Raw genomic sequence first — 15,799 nt, 5'->3', positions numbered from 1 at the left:
ATGTTGCACCTTGGTCTGTGCCAACCTGGGATCTCCTCTCTTGTCTTTTGTGTGTACAGAAGCCTTTATGGATAACGCTTTTAACTAGGAGACTCATATTGATATATGTTTTTATTGATATTGTTTTACTTGGTTTTATACTTAAATTGACTGTTTTTCATTGCATTTTTAAAAAGGTAAAGGTGGTCCCCTGACATTAAGTACAGTCATGTCTGACTCTGGGGTGTGATGGTCATCTCCATTTCTAAGCTGAAGAGCTGGCGTTGTCCATAGAGACCTCCAACGTCATGTGGCCGGCATGACTGCATGGAGCGTATTTTATGTCTTTGATATTGATGGTAAACCGCCCTGGGTTGCCTGCGGGCTGAGAGGGGCGGTATATAAATGTAGTATATAAATAAATAAATTATGTGCAGTGTAAATGATACCTATATATTAAATACAGTGAGGTTTGAGCATGGAGCAAGCAGTCCAGAATTTGACTCCAACACTCAGCCTTGGAAAGTATCTTTTCCTGATCCAAATACACATACATTAGGGAAGGCACATTCTCAGGGTGCATCTGCACTGCAGAATGAATGCAGCTGGACACCACTTCAGCTGTCATGGCTCAAATGCCATCTGTCAGGGGTGATTTGAATGCAATATTCCTGCTTCTTGGCAGGGGGTTGGACTGGGTGGCCCATGAGGTCTCTTCCAACTCTTTGATTCTATGATTCTATGAATCGTGGCAGTTGTAGTTTTACAAGATCTTTACCCTTCTGTGCCAAACTACAAACCCAAGGATTCAATCGTTTTAGCCCGTGGCAAGTTTAAATGGTGTCAAACCGCATTAATTTCTCCAGAGATCAAAAACCTTCTCGGCCCTGGACAAGTCACACTTTCTCAGCCTCAAAGGAAGCCTCCTCTGTGATGGGGTCGCCAAACATAGGAAACTAAGGCACACCACAAGACAACAAACCTGGATGAACACATGATGCAAGGGGAGGATCTGAACGACAGAGAAGGCGGGGCTGTGATTGGCTGGCTGGCTGGCTGAGGATCTGCGCCTGCGCAGTGGCCCCCGCCGCCTCCGGGAAGATGGCGGAGTACGTGCAGGTGGCCAAGAGGGCCCTGCAGCAGCTCGGGGGCCACGGCGGGATTCGCGGGGCGGTGCTGCAGTTGCTCAGGTTAGGAGGCCCTGGGCTTCTCTGGAAAGCCGCGGGGGAAGTGATGCGGGGGCGTGTTGGGTGAAGTGTCCGCCCTTGGGGTGGGTCACCTTGGAGATCCGTGAGGGCGAGGCGCCTCTTTCTGGGCCTGAGGGAACTGTGGCCCCTCGAAGCCTGAGCTAAAGTGACAGGAAGGCGGAAGTGGGCGCCCAGAGTGAAGGCCTTCCCGAATCTGTGCTCGCTGAGGCGGCTTCTACGCTGTAGAATTAGAATGCGGTTTGATACAACTTTAACTGCCCTGGCTGAAAGCTATTGAAGCATTTGTGGTTTGGGGAGGCACCAGCGCTCTTTGGGAGAGAAGGATTTTATTTATTTATCGTGTCAGGAGCAAACCAAACAGTTGTATTGCATTTTTAAACAAACAGACAGACAAAACACAAAGTTTGCAAGCTTGGTAGTTGATTAAATGTCCTTTGACCAGTAGCTGGCCACTTGGAGTGCCTCTGGTGTTACTATAAGAAGGCCCTCCATTGTGCATGTAGCAGGGCTCAGGTTGCATTGCAGCAGGTGGTCTGTAGTTAGTTCTTCTCCACACTGCGACTAGACTTAATGTCAGGGGATACCTTTACCTTGTATCAATGGGATGAAGAAATAACGGGCAGGCAAATATGCTCTGGATTAATTTTAACAAATACGGACATGTGTCACATTTAGTTCCAGTTTCATGATAAACAAACCAAGGGTCAGAAAATTGTTGATTTAACAAATGAAAACCTCTTAGCCACATGCAGTTACTTTAAGGATCCAGAGATGTGAGAATCTGGAGCTCAGAAACTGCTGCTGAAAGTCATTCACTCTTATCATGTGCCTCATATATCTACAAAAATGTTGTTTTGGGAAGAATCTGAAGATTTTGTCCTATCCCTGGAAGAATGTCCAGATTTATTTATTTATCATGTCAGGAGCAAACCAAACAGTTGTATTGCATTTTTTAACAAACAAACAAACAAAACAAAGCACAAAGTTTGCAAGCTTGGTAGTTGATTAAATGTCCTTTGACCAGTAGTTGGCCACTTGGAGAGCCTCTGGTGTTACTATAAGAAGGTCCTCCATTGTGCATGTGGCAGGGCTCAGGTTGCATTGCAGCAAGTCGTTGGCGTGCTGGCTGATACCCAAACAAGGGATGAGCTGGAGATGTCACTGCCTTGGTCCTTTCACTATTGGCTGCTACTTCACTGCGGATGTCAGGTAGTGCAATATCAGCTAAACAGTGTAATTTCTCCAGTGGTGTAGGTCACAGACACCCCGTTATAATGTGGCATGTTTCATTACGAGCCACATCCACTGTTTCAGTGTGGTGAGATGTGTTCCACACTGGGCATGCATACCCAGCAGCAGAGTAGCATAGCGCAAGGGCAGATGTCTTCACTGTGTCTGGTTGTGATCCTCGGGTTGTGCCAGTCAGCTGTCGTATGATAGGGAGAGAAGGAAGCAGAGAGTTTCATCTATGCTGATGATCGTGCCATTACCACTCAAGCAGGGAGCTTTGAGATGGTTGAACAGAAGCTCTCCGAAGCTCTAGGTGCTCTTACTGCCTATTACAGGGAAAACCAGCGGATCCCTAGTCCATCTAAAACACAGACATGTGCTTTTCACATTAAGAACAGACAAGCATCCCGAGCTCTGAGGATTACCTGGGAAGGAATCCCAGTGGAGCATTGCAGCGCACCCAAATACCTGGGAGTCATTCTGGGCCGTGCTCTGACCTATAAGGGAGAGAAGGATGAAGACTTTGCATTAATTCTACTGTGTAGATTAGGCATGGGCAAACTTGGGCCCTCCAGGTGTTTTGGACTTCAACTCCCACAATTCCTAACAGCCTACCAGCTTGAAGTCCAAAACGCCTGGAGGGCCCAAGTTTGCCCATGCCTGGTGTAGATCACCATCATAATTATTATTCCACGTTTCCCCCAAGATTAAGACCCAGAGTTGCTCAAAATAAACACACGCAAAGAAGGAGAGAGAGCCCAATGTTTTAGTGCTAAGCTACAGATTCTTGCCTAACAAATTTTGGCTGGCTGTATTTTTATTTATATTTATGTTTATTATTTTTATTGGACTGTCTCTTTCACCCAAGAATGTGATCCAAGCCTCTTGTAGTAATGTTAAATTTGAAATGCAAATAAAACACACCACAGAATCATACATTACAGCCCAGTTAAATGAATGACAACTTTGAACAGATCAATAAAGCAAATATAGCATATACCTGTTTCTAATAGGGGTGCATCCACATTGTAACATTAATGCAGTTTGACAGTACTTTAATTGCCATGGTTCTTGGGGCTTGTAATTGGGTGAAGGAGTATTTTTTAAAGAGGAGGCTAAAGACCTTGTAAATTACAACTCAGATGATACCACAGCTCTGAGCCTCAGCAATTAAAGTGATGTCAAATTGTTTTATTTTCACAACTGGCCAACACACACAGCCCCCATGACACACTCTACATCCTGGTGCAGTTTGGAGGAGGATGGACCACAGATGATGGAACTTGAAGTACCTTCACTCACTTCCCGAGACCGCTGCAACCCTCATCCAATGACTGATCAAGACCAAACTTAGCACACAGAGCCCCCATGACCCACTCTACATCCTGGTGTTGTTTGGAGGAGGACAGACCCTGGATGATGGTACTTGCAGTACCTTCACTCACTTACTTGAGATCACAGCGACACTCATCCAATTACCAATAAAGACCAAACTTGGCACAGAGAGCCCCCATGGCCAACTGAATATTCTGGTGCGGTTTAGGGGAGGACGGACTACAGATGATGGCACTTACAATACCTTCACTCACTTTCTGAGACCACTGCTATCCTATCCAATGACTGATCAAGACCAAATGACTGATCAAGTACCTCCAATTCAACTGGAGACCGCTTCAACTCTTATCCAATGACTGATCAAGACCAAATTTGGCACACAGAGCCCCCATGACCCACTCTACACCCTGGTGCAGTTTGCAGGAGGATGGACTACGGATGATGGGACTTGAAGTACCTTCACTCACTTCCCAAGACCTCTGCGAACATCATCCAATGACTGATCAAGACAAACCTTGGGACACAATGCCTTTCTGAAATAATCCAGGCAGCACCGAGTCCCCAAGCATGTCTGTCTGTCTGTCTGTCTGTCTGTCTATCTATCTATCTATCTATCTATCTATCTATCTATCTATCTATCTATCTATCTCAGGCTGGGGCCAGGCCAGTGGCAGATGAATGGAGAGTGTTTGTGTGAACTAATTCACACAGTGCCAAAAAGGGAGGAAAGAACAATTCCATAATTAATTTTTTACCAACATAAATTTAACAGTATTTCAGAGAAAGACCCCCCAGGGCCATCCAGTCCAACCCTTTTCTGACATGCAGGAAAAACACAATAAAAATGCCTCTAACAGATAGCCATTCATCCTTTGTAATAATCACAATAATAGCAGAAACTCCAGTGACCATCCAGTCCGACCCCCTTCTGCCATGGAGGAAAAACTCAAAGTATCTCTAACAGGCGGCCATCCAGCCTTTGTAATAATAATTATTATAATTATTATTATTTTATTACTTATCTGCCTCTCCTCATGGCTCAAGGCAGCTTGCAGCATCGCTAAAACACACAATCAAACACAATAATTTAAAACACTCTGTAGAATACACATATTAAGACATATTTCCCTAAAATACATTTTAAAATACACAAAATAAAAGTTAGACATAGAGTGGAAGTTAAAATTTCATCATTATAACTATCTGTGAATAATAATAATAATAATAATAATAGCAGAAACACAGAGGCCAACCCCTTTCTGCCATGCAGGAAAAACACAATCCCCTCTGTGTGGCGGGAGGGAAATAGGATTTTGAAAGGGTGGGAGGGCGGTTGCAGAGTCTGGATGGCAATGAAAAGAGTATGGGGAGTGAGGGAGAGGAGCGGGGAGGGGGGGGTATGTGCCCCAGGAGGAGGATGTTGCTGCTGCTGTTGTTTCCTGCAGCTCAAAATTTAATTTTACTACGTTTCTCAGGAGGAGGAAAGAGGAGGAGGCAGGAAGCAGCATGGAGCCACGGAGGCCCTTACTATAACCCGCAGAGCCCCAAGGACTCCATGAAGCACAGTTTGAGAAACCTTGGCCTAGAAGGATCCTATCAAAGATCAATGGCTAAGCAGCTTTGGATTGGAGAATGTGGTTTTTCAGGTAGCTTGACCCCCAAGTCATATATCACTTTATAGGTCATTCTAGAAACAGATGGGTTACCAATGAATTTCTTGCAGTTATATTGTGTTCCTTGTAACTGGCCCCATTGAGTATTCTAGCTGCACCATTTTGGAGCAGCTGAAGGTTCCCAAAACTTTTCAAATAAAGTTCCATGTTCTGTGTCAGTGCAGAATATAGTTAATGTTTTGTGATGTTTCAATACTATTCTTTTTTGGCATTTTTCAGAGTGAATGATCTAAAGACCGGCGCGCTAGTTGGTGTTGATAAGTATGGGAACAAATACTATGAAGATAAAAGATACTTTTTTGGTGAGTGTGTGCATTTGAGAAATCTGGACAAAGACATGATAAAGAAATTTGAGCAAAGATGATTCTTTGTGCGTTTCTGTGAGTTGTGCCCTAATTAAGTTTCATTAAGTTCCATCTTGCCTCCTGCATATATCAACAGTTGGGGACACCTCCCCCCAGCACCAACTGCCACTCTGGGCCAGAGTGAAGAGAGAGGGGGGCAGGGGACGGTTTCATCTTGTCTCCTGCATATGTCATCAGTTGGGGAACCTCTCCCTCCCAGCACCAACTGCTGCTCTGGGCCAGAGTGAAGAGAGGGGGGATCAGGGGACAGTTCCATCTTGTCTACTGCATAAGTAATCAATTGGGGTCCCCTCCCCCCAGCACCAACTGCTGCTCTGGGCCAGAGTGAAGGGGGGGGGGCAGGGGACAGTTCCACCTTATCTCCTGTGCTATGCTAATAATATAATATAATGTAATATAATATATTGTATATACATATGATATTTATAATATTATAATGTAATACAATATAATACTAATAATAATAATATGATCATTATATATTTTATATTACATGTAATATTACTAATAATATTACAATATAATGGTATAGTACTATATAGTAGTATATAATATTGATATTGTACTATGCTAATAGTATAATATATTGCATGTATATATATCTTATAAGCCGCTCTGAGTCTCCTTTGGGATGAGAAGGGCAGCATATAAATGTCATAAATAAATATTGCGAGGTAGAGTCTCTATTGATCACAAGAAGTGCCTATAAACTATAGTGACTTCACAATGTTGTTGTTCATTCGTTCAGTCGTCTCTGACTCTTCGTGACCTCATGGACCAGCCTACGCCAGAGCTCCCTGTCGGCCGTTACCACCCCCAGCTCCCTCAAGGTCAGTCCAGTCACTTCAAGGATGCCATCCATCCATCTTGCCCTTGGTCGGCCCCTCTTCCTTTTGCCTTCCACTTTCCCCAGCATAATTGTCTTCTCTAGGCTTTCCTGTCTCCTCATGATGTGGCCAAAGTACTTCAACTTTGTCTCTAGTATCTTTCCCTCCAATGAGCAGCCGGGCTTTATTTCCTGGAGGATGGACTGGTTGGATCTTCTCGCAGTCCAAGGGACTCTCAGCACTTTCCTCCAACACCACAGCTCAAAAGCATCGATCTTCCAGTCTCGATAAAATAGTGAAGAGTAGAGACATCAGACTGGCAACAAAGATCCGCCTAGTCAAAGCCATGGTATTCCCTGTAGTAACCTACGGATGTGAGAGCTGGACCTTAGGGAAGGCTGAGCGAAGGAAGATCGACTTCACAATAGTTTGTCACAAAGTTGTGAAAAAATAGGGGGGTTGCAATATTATAATTATATAATGATAACTTAATTTTTATACCCCGCCTCCACCGCCCCAAAGTGACTTGGGGCAGCTTACATAGGGAATATTAGTGTATTTTATGCATTGTTCAGAGATTTTGATTTGCAGGTAAGAATCCTGATTCATCTTGCCTTTCCTATCAGTTTATAGCACATTAATTTCTTTTTAAAAAGGCAATAGTATAATATATCACCTTGTTTTATTATATGTATGCCAAAATTTTTGATTGGTTTTCCTCCTAATATTTGAACCATGGACAATCCACTATGGCTTATGGATGGTAGTAAATTCAGAGTGACTCACAAAGAAATAGTGAGTAGTTTATACTCCCCGGTGTCTTGCATAATATTATGGCAGTGTTTGCATTTTGGTCGAATCTAGTTGTTGTTTTCATCTAAAATAAGCCTCATTAAATTAGTGAAAAATAGTAAGGTGAATTCCATTGTTTCAGTGGACTTGTTCTAATTGAAGCTAACAGTTGGATTGAGGTCACTGTGTCTGTATGTTCTTATGCCTTCAAGTCACCTGGCAATTTATGGTGGGCCCTACATTTCCTAGGGTGTTGTTAGGTGAGCATCTGGCTATATTCAGAGAAAATCAATGACAAACACTGCTGCAGTTGACATGCCCTGCATTTCTTAGTAGCTTGTGCCCATCGTTGATCTCCTCTTTCCACTCCTGTGCCGACAGAAGCCTTTATGTAAAGTGTCCATGTTACATATGCATTAAATACAGTGTAATTTCAGCATAGTACTCCTTGCGTAAAAGAGTTTAAGTGGTTCTATTTTGCAGTAGATAGTTTTTGCATTAGTGAAGAATATGACATCCCAAAACTTTCGGTCAGGGGGTTGGAAGGGGAAGTAAGTTTGCAGACTAAGTGCAGTAGACTTTTGCTATTTTCTGTGGTTTGGTTCAGGACCTCCAGGAGATATCAGAACTTGGATGCTCAGGTCCTATTATGTCCAGTGTTGTAAGAAAATAGTGTCTTTTAAATATATTGGCAATATCAAGGTTTGATTTTTGGATTTAAAGAAAAAAATCATGGATAGTTGAATCTGGGCCAGAGGGCAGGGGGCTATGTTAGTTCTGGTAGTCTGCTGTTCTGGTTCATACACCAAAACAAATACTTCATAAGTAAAAGTATTTCATCATACATTCCTTTTTAGTATACGTAAAACTTTTAGGAACAGAATTAACTCTGTTGAAATAGAATGCAGTTACCATGAGCCTCTAAATAGAGAACAGGTCTTAACACAAATCAAAACTGAACTCTCTCTTGAAGCTAAAAGAACAAAACTGTCATACTTTGGAAATATCATGAGAAGACATGACTCATTAGAGAAGACAGTGATGCTTGGGAAGGTGGAAAACAGTACGAAAAGAGGAAGACTGCATTATGGGGGAAGACTCAATCGAGAAAGCCACAGCTCTGGGTTTGCCAGACCTAAGCAGGGCTATTGATGATTTGGTGGCCTCTCATTCATATTTTCTCCATAAAGCAAAGTCAGCTTGATGACCACTGTCAACAACAAATAAATAGTTTTAATTCTGTGTCTTTTGAATAATTTTCACTGACTTAACCCCACCCACCACCCCACCTTGTGTCAAATCAGTTCAAACAAACAGGACGTTTGTTGAAAACCAATCTTTTGAAAACAGAATAATTAACCCAAATTTAATCTTAGCATAACTTCACATAATTTAAATTTGGATCCTGCTGGTTATTTCTATCATTCATTGTAATACATTTCAATTTATTGATTTGTTTTTCTTATGCTTCTATTTTAAGGTCGTCATAGGTGGGTTATATACACTAAGGAAATGAATGGTAAGAACACATTCTGGGAAGTGGATGGAAGTATGGTGCCTCCTGAATGGTAAAGTAGTTTATTTCATTCATTTCTCTGTTTAGATGTTTTAGTAACCTTGTGAAACAATTAACCTTAGAACGAGTCAGTTTGTCTGAGGGCAACATGCAAAAACAAGTAAATGAAAATTTAAGCCTCTTAGTAGTCCATCATCCCCTAATCTTCTGGCAGGAAGCAGTGTTCACCATTTACAGGACAGAAAACAAATCAGGCACTGCAGCTGTATGCGAAAGAGGAAAGTGATATGTTAACACTAAGTACTATGGTAACTTTCCATTTCTTGCAGAAAACTGAAAATCTGTATCTTATTCTTCCCTTCTTTTCTTCCTCTGTTGGCTTAGTATAGTAAAGGATGTAACATCGTGTGTTTTCCCATTGCTGCTCCTGCCTCTCACCCACAGCAGTAATTAAAAATACGGAATTCAAAATGTTTTCTTTACAGCCAGGTTTTGATTTACATAGGGTTGTATTCTTGAACTTACAATTAAACTAGGAGTGATGCAAATGCGGGCAACCAGTTTCATAGGAAATCACTGCAGTCCAGCAGATGAGTTCAGACCCCAAAGCAGTATACAAAATTAGTGGTTTTACTTAATTCAGTATCAGATTCAAAGAGATTTAGAGCTTAAAACATCAGAGCATACATGAGAGAAATCTCTCCTTCAAGATGATAAGACTCCATTTGCTTACCCCTCCCTACAACATACACACATAGGCATGCAGGAGATAATCCTTCCAGCTACATCAAAACTCAGAGATTCCAGTTTCTTCCTTGTTTTTATGTGCCTTCTTTTAATCTGACAAAAGAAAACCACTTCCTCAAAACACTGGCAGGATTCCAGATTCTTCTTCCTTCTTACTGTCCTCCTTCAAAGTAGACAAAGAAAATCTTTCCCTCCAGCATTGTCAAGATTGTAGTTGCTTCCTGCCTATTCCTACCAATTGAGCCCTGTCACCTCTTACTATTCAAAACTTGATACCAAAACTCCAACAGCCTTCTTATCTTATTTCATTCTCCTTATTTTCTGCATCTATCAACTGCACAGGAGAGCTATGCAATGTAGGTGGGACATTCATTTATAAATCAAATGTTATACATTTGAAGTATCATGATTGGAACAATGCACATTGCAATTTTGAATTCTATATTGCAATTAGAGGAGAGAGAATTAATGACTATTATTACTTGTGAGAAAATATGTTGTTATGTGTTGTACCCATGGGGTGTCTAGTCACCTTCCAGTGGCAAACTTATTCCTTGTATAGGTCATTCACCAATGTGACCAAAGCTGCCTCGGTCCCATTGCCAAGCCTGAAATCAAACTGAAATGGATCTTGATAATTTGTCTTACTCAGGAACCGTTGGAATTGAGAAGCCAATGCATGCTCTAAAACAGTGGTTCTCTATCTGTGGGTCCCCAGATGTTTTGGCCTTCAACTCCCATAAATCCTAACAATTAGAAAACTGGCTGGGATTTTAGGAGTTGTATGCCAAAACACCTGGCAACCCACAGGTTGAGAATCACTCCAATCCTTGGTCAAAAATTGAATGTTTAAGACAGAGCTATAGTTAGTACGATACGACAGTTTTTCAGAAGAAGTCATATCATAGCTTCATTCAGGTGTGTTGCCTTGCTGCAAAGAGGCATTAATCACTTCCCTGCTTAGCCAGTTGTCCCCTGACAGTTTAATAAGCCAAGAAGGGCAAAGGTCTAGTACATAGGTGGTGGTTCTCAACTCTCCAAGGATCTTTTCCATATGTCTTTCAGCTGTTGTGCAAATGTTGATGCTTGTCCTGTGGGCAAGAAGAAGAGGATACAGATAGTGATTTCATTCCCCATTAATGAAAGTGCAGCCATTCCTTCCTTTGTATACATACTATACTTAACTTTTTCTTGCTCATTGGTTTATTTAGTGATTCTGTGAATGTGACTGTGCAAAGTTCTGAAATCTCTAAAAGGACAAAAATAATTTTTGGGATTCCAGGAGATTTAAATGAGATTTTAAAGCTACACTGTCAGTTTTATCCATTTTTATATAAATGGCAGAGCTATTCAGCTGTGTACCATTAATGTGTAAATCAAAATTCATTGGTGCAAAAAAAATAAATCAAAATTAAGCATTTGCTATCATAATTTGGTTGTTCAAAGATACAGCAGCATTACATTGAGAATACAACATCACAAGATGCTGTGATTCCCTTCCCACTCTTTCCCCACCATCCTTGTCTCATAAAGTGTAGTTGCTGCTTTAAATTGCCACAGAATACAGTAATGAAATACCAAGGTGAACAGCTTTAAAAGTGGATAAGATAAATAGTAGGAGGATAAGCTATTAATGGCCACTAGTCATTAAAACCATATCGTACCTGCAGAATCAAAGGAAACATGCCTGTGTAGGAGTTAATGGCACAAACAAGTGGGAGGGTTCTGTTACACTCATGGCCTGTTTTTGAGCTTCCTGTAAGCATCTGCTTGGTAACTGAGAACTAATTGCTCAAGTGGATTGACCTTTGGCCTGATACAGCACGATTATTATATATTTATGTGTAGCTTTTCCTTTTTATCTTAGCTTCTGTCTTTATATGCATAGTGGTGCCTCATAGGCTTCACTAATAAACCTATCCTGTGTTTGAGTTTATTTTCAAGGTTCTGTTCCATCAATAGATCACTGCATCATTTGAAATTATCTTCTCTTGATATAACTAATAAAATCTTAGGATCCTCTAGCATAAACTCCATAAATCCCTAGGTCAGTGCAGTACAGAAGTGTACAATCTAATTGAAAAAATTTAAAACTATATATGAATAGAATTGGATTCCTCCCTCTCATTTTACTTAAGTATTCCAGTTCAGATTTGTCAGAGTGATTTGCTAGTGCTAGTGCTGATCATCTGATTTGCACAATGAAATGATTTGGCATGGTCAGGGCCTGTTGCCTCCTTGGGAGCTTGATGACAGAGGTATGAAATGGCTTGATGGTACAGTTAAATCAGCAGGGCACGTTGCACATCAGGACACTCCATAAGCACAGTTTCTATTTTTGTAAAAGTTGTTCAATTGTGGGTGTTAACAATAGTGAATGCTGTTTAGTAGAGAGAGCGCTGACAGAAATCACAGGTGCAAAACCCTATTCGACGTGGGCACACGGTTCTTTGAATTTATGTTCTGCTCTCCAAATCAGTGAGATATTCTCACTGGCAGGTGCAGAATGACTTACAAAATACACTACAGTAATTATCAAACTCAAAATTCAGATTTCTAAGCTGGCCATAAGGTCATTTTGAAGTAGTCACCCAAAGGTCCTCATTCTCCCACTTCCATTTTAGTGGGGAGGGCAGGGTCTGAATTTCTGTTTGCCCCAAAAGACCACTAGCACCCTAACCCCGGGGGGGGGGGGGGAGTCATATTACCTATTTTTCCATAGTTTGATCTCACTCGTCATTTTAGAGTACTGCTTTCAAATCAAAAAGTGATCAGACCTGACACTGTGGTCACTTCTGTTTTTGAAGAAGGGCTTTTTTTAAGGTCAAAACACCTAAGAGCTGAAAAAAGGTTTTGTCGGCCCAAATAACCACCCATGATGAAATCTAGAGTAGAATTTCTACCCTAAATGTTTGGGGTGTTATTGGCTATTTTAGCTTCTCCCCTTCTTGGACTGCTGGGGATTTAGAGGAGCATAGGGTCCTGCAGGGCACTGGCAGTTGCCCTTTCCTGCTATAAAGGGATACCAGAGCCACCTTTTAAAATGCATTGATTTTGGATTATATGACCAGACAGTGGCAGTGGGTATTCACTACATAAAGTTCTGGTAACATTGCCGTTAGCTACATTTATTTCACAGTACTCTTAATTAGACTCTCTTTGCTTTAATGAGAACTTAGTGCATCTGTTCTTTTTATGCTAATTAACATGACTCAGATATTTTCAGGAAATCACCTTTTTACATTTTTCCAAATTATTTTAGCAGCCCTAAGTTTTAGTAAGAACATACCTGGGAAGCATAAAGTAATTCCAATGCATTATTACAATTTTGCTGTAGTTGATGGACATCAATTTAGTTACAATTAAAAAATAATAACAGAGCATCTAGTCTTGCCGTTTCCTCAGCCTGTGGCCTCTATAGAAAATGGTGTCATCCTGTGCTGCTTCTTCAACAGTAAGAAAGATTATGTGTATATTGACTATAGGATTTGCATGTAGTAGTGAATAATAATTTAAAAAGTTGGCCAGATATGACATCTGGTCTTGGAGCATTTCATTTAATTTTCCAATTAAATTTTAAATGGATTTAATTCTTTGTACTGGTGTTTTAGATCATTATTGGAAACAAGACAGAACAATTCTTGTAACTACTTCTGTATAATGAACTATTTGCAGAAGCCCTCTTCATATGACTCTTGCATGCAGTATTAAACATGGTTACATCAGATGAGCAGAAGTTTTTAACATGTCATAGTGCCATTGTCCTATTGTGAAAGGCAGGTAAAGGAAAGACAGGGCAACATCTGGCTTTGGTTTCTCCACCTACTGAGGATGTTAAGAAGAATCACTCATGTTGTGATAGGAGTCATTCCTGTAGCACTTTTTATGTGTCCAGAATAGATTGTATCTATTCTTGTAATAACTTTTTTGTAACAACCTCCTTTTGTGACAACTGTTTACCTGTAATTGACTACTTATATTCTGATTAACAAATGGCTTCTGTATTTGCACATGATCCTGTGAAGCAAAAACATGAGATGTAGCCACTAAGTTACTGAAAACGTAGTGATTTATCAACAGAGTTTGCCTCTGAAGCTGTGTCTGCTGCAGTGGTTACTAAGATATTTTATTACTTTGTTTTTATTTTTAAGGCATCGTTGGCTTCACTGCATGACAGAAGATCCACCAACGACACATCCACCAGTGAGTCGAAAATTCATTTGGGAGAATCATAAGTTCAATCTGAGTGGTACTCCTGGACAATATGTGCCCTATTCTACCACCCGCAAGAAGATACAAGAGTGGGTCCCACCTTCTACACCTAGCAAATGAAGTCATTTGATGATTTGCAAAGAATCAAACTTACAGTATGAACTGTATCTTTCTTCTGTATTTAAAATAAAAGTCTTTGATCAAAAGCCTTTTGAAGTCATAAATATTTATTTTACAAGAAGCATGGAATTGTGGATGGCTAGAAGAACAATACAGTAACAGCTTTGTTTCTTTGTCAGAGAAGTTGTCGGCCAGACCATGGTGAAACCTGGGTATGAACTAACGCCATTTAACCCAATTCCAGTTCCAGCATACAATGTATTGTCATATGAAGGGAGATGTGCTTAAGAATAGCACTTTTTTTGCAGTGTTGGCACTCATAATAATAATAATCATCATCATCATCATCACCACCATCACCATCACCATCATCTTGGCCTGCACTTAAAAACAATAGGCGCTGACAAAATTACCATCTGTCAGCTGCAAAAGGCCATCCTACTTGGATCTGCATGCATTATTCGCCTATACATCACACAGTACTAGATACTTGAGAAGTGTCTAAAGGTAATCGAATACAAAAGTCAGCATAGTGATCTTGGTTGATGTGTGCAAATCTTATTGTGTATCAAATACTACTACTACTACTACTACTAATTATTATTATTATTATTATTATTATTATTATTATTATTTAAATGTTGCTTTTCTCCCACAATGGGGACCCAAAGTGGTTTCCATCATGTTAAAATATGGCACAAAGTCAATACCATATGTTACTCTGCATGACTCAAAATCTTGTTTATGGTCTGACTTATAGACTACATATCAGAACAGTTGTATATATAAAACCTTTCTCACCTAGGGGTGAGAAAATCGGTATATAAATACTGTAAATAAAATAAAATAAAATGACTGGCATTATTCACCAGAAATATTAGCATTGTTATAGATAATGTTTTTGTAGTGGTTCATAGTTTATAAGGTCATATTTGGAAATCATCTTTTTTTCTTGATCACCAATGGACTTGTGTCACCACAAGAAAGAGATTTACTTTTGGGGATTTCTGTGCTTTTTGCATGAAAACATATCAGACAGCCAGTAGGATTCTGGTATCAATTGTGCATATCTAAAAGATACTGTACAAGAAAAAAATATATGTGGTGCTTTAAATATTGTGATCTACAGGACAAATATAATTTAAAATTCAAAGTATTAAATTTATAGGAAAAATTGTGCATGTCTGTACTGTGGTATAGCTAATATGTTTTTGTGTTTTTCAAAGAGGTAGCTGTGTTAGTCTCTTGCAGCATAAAAAGGAGGAAAGAAGGGGAGGTAAAAAAAAATCTATGAAAGCAACTTTTAAGACTAATGCATTTATTTTGTCATGAGTTTTTGTGGACATAAACCCACTTCTGCTAATGTAGTACTGGGTTGTATTAAGGCCTCAGGCATGTTATGCTGCAGGCTTGCATCCATTATACTACATTTTAATTTTAATGCCTACATATTTTCCCCTGAATAGATTGAACCTGTTATGTAGACCCTCTATTGTAGATTCACTGCTGTTACACACTTCCAAGTCAATTTTGAACCATGGCAACACTTATCAGAATTTTTTTTAAGACAAGATTTATTTGGAGTGTTTGCTATTGCCTTCTAAGGCTGAGAGTATAGCTTCACTTGTACAGATTATTTACTTATGGCTAACGATGGTTTTACAGCTATTTACACCTGCAGTCATGGAATAATGTCACCCTTCAAATGATGCAAGGTGAACCAGAATTGTGATACTAGAACATGTAAAATGACAAAAGTTTCCGTGCTCTTATATTTTTGTTGGAAACTGTAGGG

The 15,799-nt window shown here is 40.2% G+C and overlaps 1 protein-coding gene across 1 annotated transcript; it reads left to right on the top strand.

Annotated features, from left to right (window-relative positions):
* The first annotated feature begins 1,039 nt into the window (after positions 1 to 1,039).
* On the top strand, positions 1,040 to 14,090 carry NDUFA12 (NADH:ubiquinone oxidoreductase subunit A12). The gene is made up of 4 exons (XM_060777307.2): positions 1,040 to 1,169; positions 5,645 to 5,727; positions 8,890 to 8,977; positions 13,824 to 14,090. The coding sequence occupies exons 1-4, from the start codon at positions 1,081 to 1,083 to the stop codon at positions 14,002 to 14,004; spliced, it is 441 nt and encodes a 146-aa protein (XP_060633290.2). The 5' UTR covers positions 1,040 to 1,080; the 3' UTR covers positions 14,005 to 14,090.
* The last annotated feature ends 1,709 nt before the right edge of the window (positions 14,091 to 15,799 follow it).

This window comes from Anolis sagrei, chromosome 5, assembly GCF_037176765.1.
Source record: "Anolis sagrei isolate rAnoSag1 chromosome 5, rAnoSag1.mat, whole genome shotgun sequence".
Lineage (NCBI taxonomy): Eukaryota > Metazoa > Chordata > Lepidosauria > Squamata > Dactyloidae > Anolis > Anolis sagrei.
The sequence above is the reverse complement of the archived record's forward strand: the minus strand, read 5'-3'. Positions and strand labels throughout refer to the sequence as shown.

Excerpts from the sequence above, each read along its gene's own strand:
- NDUFA12 (XM_060777307.2), top strand. The coding sequence starts at position 1,081 with ATGGCGGAGTACGTGCAGGTGGCCAAGAGGGCCCTGCAGCAGCTCGGG. Across the intron at positions 5,728-8,889 it reads AGATAAAAGATACTTTTTTG|GTCGTCATAGGTGGGTTATA; the intron begins GTGAGTGTGTGC and ends TTCTATTTTAAG. Across the intron at positions 8,978-13,823 it reads AGTATGGTGCCTCCTGAATG|GCATCGTTGGCTTCACTGCA; the intron begins GTAAAGTAGTTT and ends TTTATTTTTAAG.